We start from the raw sequence: 15,968 nt of genomic DNA on the forward strand, positions 1-15,968 counted from the left end.
TAGATTATGGATGATAACTTTATATCCATTTTATCGATCAATAATATATATACAGAGCGTTTGAGATGATTGCTTGATTGAAGACCAATTCTTATTTATCTTCTATTTAATATTGGCCAACTGCTCCTGAATGTATTTATGGCAGCCATGCAACCTGCCTTATTCTCATGATGCTAATGATGATTGCTGATAAAAATTAATAGCTTCACAGTTGAATAAAGAATAGTTCACATAGCTTACTTGGAAAAGAAAAATGTGTTATTCAAGTTGTTTATCGATTGTTTGAAAATTAGTATGATCATCGCTCTAAAATTAGAAAACAGTGAGATAACAATGACAGAAGGAAGTTATATGATCAGTTCTACTGAGCACGAAGATCTACTTTACGTGGGAAATGTACTCGTAAAGTCATTTCAACTTCTAGTATTACTTAAGTAGCATTTTTGGGGGTATTTTTCTTCATGTACAGTCTATCAAGTTGATCGAAACTTGACTTAACTAACTATAATAGATAGCACTATTAATTGATATCCAATAGTGTCAGCAAGATGGAGTATAACATGTCTATTATATTTTTCCAACCCAAACTGTCTATTGCTATTATCAACATTACATTGAATGTCTTGTCTCATTTTTTAATACGTCTAATCTTCATTTGTTAGGTTGAAATAACATATATCATCATTCTATTCAATCATCAAGTAATAACAACTGGACTATCTCTATTCAATTAGTCTGATGGCTATTCATGACAACGATAGACCTATTAATCCATCATCATTATTCCTTCATCTCCATAATAATAGCAGATAATTTTTAGCCATGTTGTAGCTTTACATGATGATGTCTTTCATGCCTTGAACTCATGGGATCTATTGTATGTCTATTATCCAAATGATAGTATTGTTTGATCTTTAAGTTATTTGTTGGTTCAAGGCACCCTGGTGATTTGATGATATTGGACAAGAAGTTAAGGCATACTGTCTATTGGAAATTAATACACATTTTGTCTTCATGGGGTGCTGAGGGTAGGAAATCAATGGGGGTGTGAGTGATCAAGATAGAAACTGAGAAAATAACTTAAATATACCCATACAATCAGTATTACAAAGTGAAATAACAGATTAAACTTGTAATAATAATTCCTATCAACAATTAACCGACTGTTCATCATACAGTTAAAATGCTGAATAGAGGACAAAAGACAAGCCAAAGAGGTGGGGGGGAATTTAAATTAGTTCAACGATTGCAGACCACATTGAAAACAGTCGGCTATACTTACCACCTTATGACAAAGGAAAAAGAACAGCAGGTAGAAAGCCTTTAAATGAGTCAACTGTAAGGCGTATTACCTCAGTTACTTTCATCGCTACATCAAGTTCACATCGATCAATATTGCAATTTACCATACTTTTACCTACTTCTCTATTTTTACTAGATTGACTAACTTTTCAATTGCTGTATTAGTACTATTCCAGTAGGCATCCTTGAACTACTTTTTGGGATAGAGTTGCAATCATAGCCGAAATTACTTTTTTTATGCAACAAATTTGCCTTGTCCATCGATAGTGTCTTATCGTAAGTTATTTGCCCCTAGCAAAATTTCATTACAACTATTTCTTAACATAATGACAGAAGATAGTCAGGAGAGAAAGCAAAATGCCTTTTCCATCAGCAATTTACTTTCCAAGAATCCAGCATGTCATAATGATGCTCATGTAGCTAAAGACAATTATCCAAGTCGTGATGGTAGTGAATCACCTGGAGATGAAGATAGTTCAGATTCTTGTTCCGTTGTATCATCCGATGGATCACCATCACAAGAAAATCAACTTGAAGGTAAATAATGTTTCATAAATTCAATTGACCAAATATTTATTTTTCGTCGTCATTTGAGCTATTTTTTCAAGTTGATACTTTATTTGATGAAGTGTTATCGCATTTGATCCTCGATTGCATACTCTCTTTGATAGCTAAAAATTTAGTTCAATATCCATTATTGAATTTCGTTGACAAAGAAAGTAGCAGATTATTGCTGCTGTTATTAGTACTGAATCTTAGTTTATACTTCAACTAACAGTAATAATAGCAATTCTTTCCGTTTCCATATTGCTCGTATTTGCTAATTCTCTCTCAACTGACTGACAATCTACCCTATTGAATTAATCGACTAGAAGGTCGTCGACTATAATAGCATTAGGCTATTCTTGATTCTGATTACTAAAGACATCTGCATTATTTCCAATTAGGTCATGAATATTAATAATGTTGCCATATTAATCAGTCGTTAAAACTGCGTTTGTGTTAGAATTAAAGACTGAAACAATAGCTTTGACTTGATGACACAAGTTTCGAGTATTTCACCATATTCTGTCATTAAGATAATCCACTTAGTAAATTACTATTTTTATTATTTTAATCTTAGATTAACGTCATCGTTGTGTCGATAATTTACTTTATCCAATTTTATTTAATTAATTATTTGCAGGAAGACCATATTTTCTCCGTAACATAATTCAGTTAATTTGCGGATCGAATAATTAGCATAGGATTTCAATCTTATTCGATCATTTCAATCTGAAATCAATCACTTCTGACCAGCATCAGTAGAAAATGGTAATCATCATCGATGATTTGATCTAGAGTTATCGGAAATAGTTAAATATTAAATAAGAGTCGAAATTGTAATAGCATTTGCCAATTTATCCTAACTCTTACCCAACTACGGTAATAAAAACTGTACAGGGTAGAATCAATCGACCAAGATGACAAATATAATTTTTATTTATCAAATAAATTAAAATCTATCAAACCGCAAACAGTAAAGAATTATCCGCAGCTTTCTCGATTATTCAAACTAAGATATTTTATTTACCACTGAAATAATCCTAATCCATGCGAAATGGATGTAAAAGTATTGTTCAACCACAATAAAAGCTTAGTGGAGTGTAACTTGGAATGAAATTGATTCTTGCGCAATTATACTCTATATTACTTTCATCGCCTTTGTGATACTAACGAATCTTAAATTCATGCTATATGACCACCGCGATTAAACGTTCAATGTCCTATAATACAGATTAATGTTAATAACTCGTCAATTCGCATAAATTTTGAATCAGGCCTCATCTATCTTTACTATCAATTCGCTGATTGATTAGATTAGATTTTGTTTATAAAAATCTTAATGACCAAGTATTGATATGATGCGTACAATTTTATCCTTTCTTCGACTTGAAACAAAAGTTGATTACAATGAATAAATTATTTTAAATAGTTTGCTGATTAGATCTTATTTTGATTTTCTTTTTACTTTTAATTTTTCTACTTCGATACCGTTTACGACAGGAATCGGAAATATTTACTTAACTTTGATTTTTGATTACTAACGATAACATCTGTTCAATTATCTGAATTAACTGCGACATTATGATTTTATTTTACGGCAAAAATTTCCAGAATCTCTTATTGATTATTTGTTTATCCTGGAAACGATATTATAAGATTGAGAAAGAAAATTTATTTATAGATTCTAATGATAGGCCGAATACACTATACAGTATCAGTATGAACACAGAGTCAGAAAATAGGACTTATGAGTCTCTTAGCGTACAAATATAAATTAGATATCTTATATATATATATACAGTATAGTGCTATAACATTTCATGAAATCTTTATAACGTGCGCAAACCAGAAAAAAAATAGGGAGGCGTAGTTTCTCTGCAGTACAATTGTTTCTTATTCCCAAATTTTCTTGCCTGAAAAAAATTTCGATACGATTGTCAATATCGTCATCATTCCTGAGTTTTGGCGCTATATTGTTCAATTATATCGATCTGATCTAAGCCTTTGACAATATTTTGTAATGGCTGAAATTGGCGATGAAATGCTGTATTTATTCAGTAATGGATAAATCTTTTTTCAACGCAATACCTTCGCTAAGGCAGTATCTGTGAACGCTTTTAGTCTATAGCAAGTCTTAAAATGTTTAGTTCAATATGCGTAGGAATGACTATGACCTTTAATGCCGTGATGATTATTACATCAACACTAATTATATACAGATATAGCTAAGCTTACCAACATTATTCCAATGGGCTAAAATACTTTCTTTAAATTTAACCATTAGGTAAACCTAATGGCCAAGGCCATCATCGCCATCATCGTCATCATGATCATTCTTCTCAATCTAAAAAATTAAAAAAGAAAAATAAGAAAAAGAAGACCAGAACTGTCTTTTCACGAACTCAAGTTATTCACTTAGAAGCAACATTTGATCAAAAGAAATATTTATCATCAGCTGAACGCGCTGGTTTAGCTAATTTGTTATGCTTAACGGAACAACAAGTTAAAATTTGGTTTCAAAATCGCCGTAATAAATTGAAACGTCAATTAGCCGAGATGAAAGCAAGTAATATGATGACATTAAGAGCACAAGGTTTCAATAATGGTGTATCACCAGTCTATTATCAAGAAAGAACGCCAACTGGTATTAGCATGTCCAATGCTGAAATTATTCGAACACTACCTCAGGCAGCATTACCGCATCCATCACCAATCCATTATCCTCAGGCTCATCATTTACCTCATCATCCACATCCACTTTCTTTTGCTTCAATGGCACAACTACGCGCTATGATGATGTAAAATGATCGTCATTTCCTATTTTGGTAAAGCCAAAGAGTAATGGGTACTAAGAATGTCGAATATCACCACAATTCCTGGTATGGTGGTCTATGATGAGAAAGAAATCTTCACGCTCTAATAAAGCCTCACGTTAAATTAATCATCGTTATGCCATCTTGTATCCCCTAATTTTCAATCACTGCATTTCTTGCTTATAAAATATATATTAGTAATAATATAATAATTCATTGGATAGATATAAAAATTTCAAAACTGAAAGAATTGATCGTATTTATTGCAAACAACAATTCGTAATTTTAACAAGATCCATATCTATTTGTTGTTAGTGACTGCTCAGATTAATCGTATGATTGAATCTAATTTATTGCTTTCAAGTCCAACTATCATAACGTAAACAGAATTTGTTCTTATGTTGATTAAGGACAAATTTGATAAAATGTACAATTTAGGAATTTAGGAATTCAGCCCAATTTGTTATAGCCTGATATTTCGATTAGCTATCTTTGTTGTATTCTAAGTTGCTTTCGATGAGTTAACCGATATATCTTCTGCCTTATCTAATTTAAAGAGGTAATTTTTAGTCAAATGATAGACTATTGGTTTTATTTATAACTCTGTTCTACATTTCACGATACTTATGATTGATATTCCGTTGCTGATTCGCTAACTCACTGGTTCATTTATTTAAAGCGTTGTAACATACAGTCTCCATTACTCCTCTCCACCTTAACAATTTTAAAATTATAGACACAAATATTTACCTAGCAAATAGTAGAAAGTTACAAAGGGCAAACATCACTGATGGTGTTAAGGATAGAAATTGGTTAAATTGACTGATTTTCAATATAAGCTATTGCACGCCCAAGATAAGATATTAGTTGATAATATCAGTCTGTAAGAGGTTATTATATTAAAACTGGATTGGAAATGAACGTCATATTTATATATCGATATAAATTAAAAATATTAAAAAGAAAGAAACAATTCCTTCAGCAATAAACTAAAATGCACTTAATCTTGATTTAAAAATATCACCAAATTAATCAATAAAATTCATTCAATTTGAGCTTTGGAAAATTTTGCCAAGTGTCTATTTTACACGATAATGACTTAATAAATCGTTTTTAATAGGATATTTACGGTAGCAGTATCAACTAGTTGACGGCTTCGTCCGTATTTTCACTAATTTGATGATTGCTGATGGCACGCTAGCTTTCCTGCTCTCATTACTAATAATTTTTTAAGTGATAGCCCCTACGCAAGTAAAGAAAAAGTACTATTAACAGTTTACGATATATCACCCATAAATTTAATAGGGCTCTACCCTAGTATTTACGGCAATGCCAATAATTACGCTATTTGAGTCATCATAAATGATGACTATTCTAAGAGAAAGGCTTTTCGACGCTATCCCAGAGCAATAAAAAATGTGAATACTTGTAATAATTTAGTGGTAATGCATTCTATAATTAATCATCCCTTACTAATCTAGTGTCGCAGCCAAGATAATTCTAGTCGAATCCTTAGTTCTATGGCAATCTCATTTTTATTCATATTTGCTATGGTAAGGATACGTGAATATAGCTAGTTCTATCCATAAGCAGGTAGCATACACAAGATTTAAACCCTTCATTGTTCTATTTATATTTTAAATGTTACGCATTCAATATTATCAGATTTAGAAGTGATTGGGAATCAAGTTTCTGCTGTCTTATTTTCGGAGCCGCCAAACATGCAAAATTGTAATATAATATGGTTGGTCCCATAATCTAATTTTTATTTATGTATGCGCGAAAGATGAGTAAGGCCATGCCGAACATCTACTTTTCCTACTTTCTGTACCTCATCTATCCATTTATAAGCGTTAATGTTCTGATCGTAAAATGAAATTACGATATCTCCGAACCGTATAACTAAGCCAAGTTTATTAATGCTAATAAAGTATTAAAATATGGATAACTTGTAAAGTATTTTTCATGGATCCTTAGGACCAACATTATCTTGATTTTGAGTTACTTCCATTTGAAGGGGAAAATAATAGTCTGTCTATGTGTAATCATTAGTTGTAGACTACTATATCGCTATTCAAAAGTTGGAAAAATTAAGTACTTTAATCCAACAACTTTGATCTTCTATTGATGCCGGTATTATTTTCGTTCGCTGATTGTAATAGATGTCACAACATTTAAATTTGATTCAAATTGGATGATAATGCATCAAAATAGGACCAAGACGGTAGAATATTTTTCTATCCTATGCATTTAGGATGATTGATTATCTTATTCTCTTCAATGCTCAATGGCGTACAAGAAACAATAACAACTTGTCTCCTTCTTTTTGGGATTAGAATGCGGTCGCAACTATGAATCAACGACTCAATTTTTGCTTTCTTCATTACTTTCTAACGTATACGTTACAGTTTTATTTTAATCTTTGTTGTAATAATTCTATGGTGGTCTTTAATGATTGTTAATACGAATTCAAACAGAAATGATTAAGCCTCGATTGATATCGTATGCCATCGTCTTCAATTGTTTTCTATAAAGAATAACTTACTAATGTTCAAGAATTATGCTATGAACAAGTGTTATTGAATATTAAAAGTGATAAATCATCGTATAGGAATGTAAAAATGAATGAAAATTTCTTTCATTCTGCTTTGATTTGTTGATATTTTAGAACCTGAATGTACCATCATTGATTCAAGATATTCAGGTAGATGTGCAACTTAGAGTACTAATGACTACCATTAAAAAATCTCATGTATTGAGACGTTCAATTTATTTCAAGGCTTATGAGGATATTTATAAAAAATTTTGAATGATTCCAATAAGGTAGACTAGCTAGTATCTAATCATATCTGAAGAGATCGGCTAGTAAACAAACTATAGAATTTGGTTATCAACTGACGATGGAGTGATTAGTTTCATATTAGAAAGCTGATCCATTGATGCATTCTACTGACTAAACTATAAAATTTAGTTATTAACTGACGAATAGGCGATTTGTTTCGTATCTGAAAGATGATCTATTAATGAAAGTTATTGAATAAACTATAAAGTTTGGTTATAAATTGACAATGCAGGGATTTATTTCATATTAAAAAGCTGATTCATTGATGTTATCTCCTGACTAAATCTATAAAATTTGGTTATTAACTGACGATTGAGTGATTAGTTTCATATTAGAAAAATGATCATTAATATAATTTACTGACTAAAACATACATGCAATGGATTATTAGCTGATCTATTGATGGATTTTACTAACTATTAGATTCAAAATGTAATCATTGAAATTTCTGTAACGTTAAGATAGAATCCAATCGGATATTTCCTTCTGCAATTTATGGTAGACCTTCACTCGTATTTTACATTTTATCTAGGTGTCTACAAATGATATCGTAACTTATAATACTGGAACTCGATTAATGATAGAATAAACAGCGGAAAAACTTTTAATCAGGAACTTCCTATTACCAACACCTCTTTTTTGGCTAACTGAATGCAATTCAAATAACTTAGCATTGAAATGGCTAATTATTGAATGGAATCAATCAATGAAAGTTATTTTATGTAATGAAAGCGTAAATAATTCTCACTTTTATTCCTATTTTACTTTATTGACAAGGATAGAGGATCCTCTCATTTACTCTTGATCCATCTCATCCAATATTATAAAAGTTTCAAAATTCAATTACATTAGCCGTGATAAAAAATTAATTTTGAATGCTGTAAATTAATTCAAACAATATTGATTAGACATTTAGATTGATTAGATTATGATTCAATTTCATCAGCAAGATGATAATCAGCTGTCATCAAGATAGTATTATATATTAAGGGTTTGATTCAGACGCTATTTAAAATTAACCTTGAATGCTGTAAATTAATTAGAAATACTTTATGATTGCTGCGCTTGAGTGAACAACGACTGTTTTTTTTTTCATTTATTTAGGAAAAGAATAAAACTTGTGGGGAGCATAGCAACCAAGTCATAATCAGGACTAGCTTTGTCTTTAATTAGCTACGTGTGATGCATAGGGATTTAGGTTTGATCGCACTATCAGCAACGCTCCTCCCTGTCTGGTCAGTAAATCAACATGAAAGCATAGTGCCGGTAGTAATAGATGCAGCATTAAAATTGATTGATATAAGTAAGCCCTTGTTTTCCTATTCATATAGAATAGTTATACACATGGGAATGTAAAATCTCACTTAAAACTGCCAAAAAATAATAACCTACAGTATTCTATTTCTTAATTAGTTCGATGATTAGCATTACGAGCAGTTATTATAAGTAAAGCGATGCACAAACAGGAATAAGTTCAAGGTTATACTAGCTAATAAACAGATCTAATTAAGTACAGCAGTAGTTGGAATATGAAATGTGTTTATGTCGGTTAAAGGGAAGTAAATAGTTCCAGATCCAGAGGTTTGATATATTCCAGAATTGCAGAGTAAAAAATCCACATTATTATGCCTTACTGACGATAAAAATTCGAAGTCATTAGTTGATAGATATACGAGTAAAAATGATTAAAGGTTCATTGAAGTTTAGCCTACCGAACTATTCCTTGCATCACTTTATTTATCACTGGCTTGGAGCAATGTTCATAATATGTTACTGCACTTTTAATTTATTGAGTACATTATTTCTAGGACGTACGTGTTAGAAGGTTATCTAGGGAATAGTTTGAATGATTTATTAATAAATGAAATCGAGGAGTCTAATAGTCGGCAAGTCATTCGTTGGCAAGAAATGATTTTGACTGCTAAAGTTATATTACATACATACAAGCGAAGTATAGAGAGTAAAGCATATGAAACATTGAAAAAAAAGTTTTAAAGTTAATTTATTCTAAGCTCTAGCCACTAAAAGTGTTACAGATCTGAAGTGATCAAGTTTTAACAATTATCGAGCATAGCTAATTAAAATATAAACTACTAGACATACTAGTGCTAACATGGTCAAGTTGTAGCATGTATCAAATGAACCTAACTGAAATATAAACTATTTGAGATATAAGTGTTAATTAACATGATTTAATTTTAGCAATTACCGAGGGTAAGTAATTGAAACATATACTACTAGACATATCGATACTAGCATGATTAAGTTTTAGCAAATATCGAATTTTACTAATTAAAATTTAAACTACTAGGGATATGGGCGTTAGTAGAATCGAACATAACTAGTCGAAATAAAACTACTAGAGATATGGGTGTTAACATGATTTAGTTTTAGCACTCACCGAACGTGCCTAATTGAAATATAAACTAACAGAGATGTCTATAGGTGTTAACAAGATTAAATTTTAGCAAGCATCGAACGTTACTAATTAAATAAAAATACTAGAGAATGGCTGTTATCATATCCAATATCTAATGAAAGCTTGTGGAAAGATGTAGCGGATCAACTAATTATCATCTGTAGAGTTTCCACTAAATTGAGCTTAGATTAATATGATAAGATTGCACGAAAATAGATAAAGTTACATATATGGCAAATTATAGAATTTGAGTTAGATAGTAGTCAACTGGAGATTAAATCCTTGGCAATATAAAAAGAATCAAGTTTATATATTGAAGTGAAGCTTTACAAGAAATACTAGCTCTTGTTATTATATTTTGGAGACACTTTATCACGCTATCTATTGGACTTTCATGCTCTCATTTAATGCACGCCCATTAAAGATCCCTACCTCGACTAAAATCTGAAATAGGCCATCCAATTAAACTTCATATGATCTAATATGAGACTACAATTATTGTTATTAGTATGTATGTTTGAAATATGTATAATAGTGAATCATTAGGCAAGGGAATAGGTTAAAACACATTTAAGGTAACAATCAATAAGATATTGGGCAAAAATAACAACATGTAATGATAGACAGATTAGCATACAATATCATTTAAGTCATAAAGTAGAAAACATTACTTTTCAAGCGAAACCATTGTTAGCCTTGAACAATACTAATGATATCGTGATAGATGACGATTTGATTTAATTGAACTAAAATCAGTCATCACCTTTATTATATTGTCGCAGCATATAGAATAGAAACGCAAAAAATAAATTAAATTACAATTACTTCTTTATTTGACCTGAAAATAAGGCTATTAATCTGGAGTGTTTTGAATAAATGAGTAAAAGCGTACTAGTTACATCAACAAGTTGGATCTGCACAGCGTCGAGAGAATCAACTTTTACATATTACTTTACGCAAGATACAGGAATATGGAATAAATCAGCTATAAGATTGACATGCAATGAAATAAATAGAAGAATAAAATAAATCATAGCAATCTACGTGACGAAATCATGAATGATATCAAATAGGTTGAGATTTGACGTCAGTCAATGGGTCTAATCACTTCTTTCTCGATATCATAACATTCAGTAACAAATTGTTACCAGATCAATACAAATTTTTACATTCACTTGTAAAATAGAGTAATTGACTGATACCACAATCATAATCGTCTAATTCACGATCAACAATAATTTTGCAAGAAGATAGGGAAAAAACGATTAAAAATAAGAATAATATATTTTTGTTCGTCTTATTTGCCATTCAACTGATGAGTAAATGGTCATAAAGTTTAGCAAGATATTTTATTTCTAGTTTAAATAAGAGAATAGCGATCTATATCGTCTTGTAAAAACAAATGAAGAAGCTTGTATTATTTTTAATTTGTGCTATTCCTTAATTTTTCTATTGAACACTTCTTGGAAAGCGTTATAGTTTAAGAAGCGACTATTGTTTATTTGACGTAATTAGAGGAATTCCCCGTTATTCTAGTAGCAGTGGGATATTAAAAATTTAAAATAGAAAAAATTTAAGTTATTTATTTGTTTCATTTAGTTAATTCTCCTTCTTGGCGTAGAAAATAATAGTTACTTTTAAATCTTATAGTAGGTATAATTTTTACGCTACGCCCTTCTTTGGCCCCCTCATATCCATGTATTCTCTTCCTGACGTTATCATCAATCAATCAATCAATCAACTATTGCACCATCATTATTATGTATCTAATCAGTAAAGATATGAATTTATTAATCATGCCCATAGGATATTGGCCATCGGAGGATCGGTTTAAATGATTAGCATACCTTTAACACAGCTGGATATATCATTATGATCCATTCATGATGAAATCTGTCGCTACATATCAATCACACGATCTCTTGGAGCTTGCTAACCGGGGGATGGCAAAAATTTTCCGAATACTGTAAGCAGTACAAGATATCAGAAACATGCAGTTCATAGTTAATCAACCATGTATTCGTTGGAATGATGCACATACTGTTATCGAGTTCCTTTCTGTTAGGACTTTAAAAGGAAATATACGAGAGCACAACCTATTTATCCTAGCTCTTCCTTTCAGATTAAAAAGCATCTAACTTGAAATCTATTCTTTGTAAGCTTAGTAATCCACCACTTCCAAAAATTAAAATTTCCTTGAAGGTTAATGATCATCGTCACTATCCGATAAGTTTTATTTCTTTAATTAACTCTGCAATCAATACGAGAGTGTAAACGATTTATGTACAATCCGTTGCTTTATTGAATGCAACCTAAGCGATTGTTTACTGGTATTAGTCATCTCTACCGTCAGTATTAATGGAAGCAATTGAAAAAATTCAAATTGATTCGGTAGCAATTATTACTTTAATCACCTTAATCGAGACTGTAAAGCGTATACATGTTATATACTTAACTAAAGGAAATTATGTATTTTTTTAACTACATTCTCATGTCTGTACAGGTTTATTAATGCCCTTGTCACTTGATACCCCCTGCAATTTATCGCAGCTTCAAGGCTATTCAGGTAAAATGCGATTAGGTGGATGCTTTGTTCGTGTCGGCATTTCAAAGCTTATATAAAATATTTTTACTAAATTAATAATAATTAAGGAATGCAATCCTCTAATGTCACCCCATCACTTCGACAGTAAGTAATACAAAAGTGATTAAATTAGTCGTAATGACTAAATAACAGATTACATCATTAATCTTGTCTTTAACTACTGTAAGAGCACTGGCTAATGATATTGCCATTTACAATGACAACAATTTAATGATGCTTTTCTATTCACTTCTATTGCTAGAAGATTGCAAAATTTTGTGTAAACGGAACAGCCAATAACTATACTTCAAAATGATAATAGCTCAATCTATATTTAGCTATTGCCATCATAAGAATAAGTATAAGCCTTTAGACTTCATCTCGATCGTTAACCCTAAGTTAATTAATTGATTATCAAGCTTCAATAGCGTAAGTGCTAGTCAAACAAGATTGCAGTCAATAGGTGGAAATAAGAATAGATGATAACCAATTGGCAATATGGAGAACAATAATGAAGATTATCATCAACAATGGAAAGATCAAATTGATTCATTTTATACATCATAGACGATCAATGCACTTCTATTAAGTTTTTATTCAGCTATTGAAATGGAACAAAAAACATTATGTTTTTCTATGTTCAATGAATTTTATATTAGTCTTCAATTGCTTGAAGGATATACTTTTGTAAGATTGCGATCGATATTTCAATAGGCGAATAAGATGAAAACTTAGCGTCGACAGCCATGAACTTCATGTCTAACAGATGAGTAAATCTTGAAGGGGTATCGACCTTCCTAACGTCGTCTTCAACTTGTATTTAAATATCATAACAACAAATTGCTCTTATAGGTGAACTTATACCGACAGGATAGTCAAATTAGAGGCTTGGCTTCTTATCGGTAGTCTGATAGTGTACATCAATTTCATTCATTCTTTTTGACATCCTTTCGTAACGCTGATGTCACGAAACTACTCATCAATTCTAACGATTACTATAGAACTGATCTAAAAATATTAAGATTATCATGCTGCGATTTTACCCATAACGCCAAGGTACCGATGGGCGACCTAGACTTTATCGTTAATTTCCCAATCACCTTGTGAGAAAGTGCTGGAACTTGTAGACAATTACTTTTGTTTACATCGTTCTAATTCCAGACATACCGTAGAATTTCGCTAACCAATGAGTTTATTTTCTTGCAAGTAAATGTTGTGGCTACGTAGCTGCTGGATATCAAGATTGGAACCTATTATAAAACATAACTATTTACCTGGGATTAATGGATCATGTTTTCATTATATTTTACGGCATTATTTCATTGTATGACTCGCAAACTGCCCTTATTCACGAATTGCATGGTGTCAAAGCATATTTTTGTCCCTTTAATCTCGTTGTTACTAGTTAAACTTAATTGAAATCAAGCAATACAAATTCATTTCCTAGTCAATAGCTATTTCACTGAAATTTAGCTTTAGACGCCATTACTTCCTAATCTTTCCCCTAGATAAATATCAACATGATGTTGCAATTAAACTAGGATGGAAACAATATATTATGCATCGATGATGTCAAGATCTTAACCTACAGGCATAGACGAAACTATTGCCTAAGACCATAAATATATCCGTCATAAACGTAGAATCGCTTTGTTATTGTATTTTTATGTAATGAGGCTAATAAACTTAATTCAAATTGTCTGCTTTAAGCACAAGAATATTTATAGGCGATGTAGTATGCATAGAAAGTGGAATTTATTCTTTTAAGTAAAATGATTCTGTATCGTCATTTTGCATTGGGAAATAATATAATCAGCAGTCATGTATGACCGGTAACAATGATAGATATATTGTCGTAGTAGGATTTAAGCAATTGTTTAGTGTGCATATTCCTATTCATTTCTAATCTAAAACAGAAATTAATCAATCAAAATTGTTATTAAAAATAGAGGCAATGAACACGCCCGATTTGAATTATTTAAATTTAATTTCTTTTCCCATGCCTTGCGGTTAAATTCGGATTATAATGGCGATTATAATTGCTTTCAATCGCAACATCAATTGTCGCTAAAATGTTATTTGATTACTAGTACAATAAATATTACCATTAGCTATACACAGAGCTTAACAACATCGACAACGTATTCAATTTTTTCAAATACATTACGTTATCTTTTATTGTATATTGTGTCCATAGATTATTATTTATTTAAATCGGTTTATAAAATAATCTTACTGTAGATAACGAGCTCAATGGCAATCGCAGAGCACAAGAGTGAGTATCAAGTATGGCACTAGTGAGATTTGATATTCATTACTTCTTATTTAGTACTTTTATTGTCTCAACACTTTACTACACTTTACTATAGAGCCAGTTTCTGTAGGACAAGAATTAATTCTAACGTGCTTGTTGGCAATATATCGTATTAACGCGGACGCAGATATTTTTGAAGCTAATACTTTGTAGTTATATTATCATTTTACCATTACTGTAAACTCACGGTTGCCTATAAATTTCTTATGAGTTGAGCTTATCGAATTAGCTTGGATAGAAACAAATGCCATGCAATTAGGACTTACTTATCAAGTAATAATAGTATGTTATAGCCTTGGCTATGTTTTGCTTTACTATCGCAAACACGAATAATAAACGAAAATTGAGTTTCTGTCTTATGCAGTTAAAGCATACCTTCCTCTGCTTAATTAATAAGTGTGTGTCATGGTACGAACCACCGTGAAGAGTAAATGACTAAATTTAGTAGTTAACATTTATATATTACGATAACTAATAATGACTTACAGTAAGAACTACGGTAGCTATTATATTGTTACAGTAAATTATGCTGTACTGTAGCAAGAGTTCTTGTATGGTAACTAATGTTTATTGATTATATGGTTATATCTTGTAACGCTTGTAATGAATATTCAGAAGATATTCAATTACAGATGATACTATAAATAATTCTATGTATGGACATACTGTAATTTAATTATATATAATTATGTAGAATCGTTCAGTACATGTCCAAGATTACAAATAATTTCTGTGTTAATTTAGCTATCCAATACGAACTAAATTTCATGAACTGTTATGACTTATGCATGATAGCAGCTGCCGAAGGGTATTTAAGCTTAGCAGATAGTTGAATAAAAGAGAAGTTCTACAGTTACTTAACGTAGAAGCAAAGGCGTCTAAATTCTTGAGAGATAGTTAAGGGATACTGAATCCCGGAGACTACGGTAATTTAGAGATTTGCTTTACGCTATCCTTGTCACGAAGCTGGTTTTTGACAGTGCGAAATATTTTAGCGTGAGCTGAAGCTTACCAATTATTATATGTACAATTCATAACTCCCTCCGATATTTTCAAGTCAACATATGCGTATATATCAGAAAATGTAACGAGATAAATATCAAGACAGTTTTATGTTCTTATTCCATTAAGTAGAGTACACATAGATT

At 31.0% G+C, this 15,968-nt stretch overlaps 1 protein-coding gene across 1 annotated transcript; it reads left to right on the plus strand.

The window, feature by feature from the left end:
- Positions 1-1,628: 1,628 nt before the first annotated feature.
- TRIADDRAFT_50928 (ANTP homeobox protein) lies at positions 1,629-4,650 on the plus strand (the record flags this gene model as incomplete). The annotated part of the gene is made up of 2 exons (XM_002116669.1): positions 1,629-1,839; positions 4,133-4,650. The coding sequence occupies 2 exons, from the start codon at positions 1,629-1,631 to the stop codon at positions 4,648-4,650; spliced, it is 729 nt and encodes a 242-aa protein (XP_002116705.1).
- Positions 4,651-15,968: the final 11,318 nt, after the last annotated feature.

Source organism: Trichoplax adhaerens, genomic scaffold (genome assembly GCF_000150275.1).
Source record: "Trichoplax adhaerens TRIADscaffold_17 genomic scaffold, whole genome shotgun sequence".
Taxonomy (NCBI): Eukaryota; Metazoa; Placozoa; class Uniplacotomia; order Trichoplacea; family Trichoplacidae; genus Trichoplax; species Trichoplax adhaerens.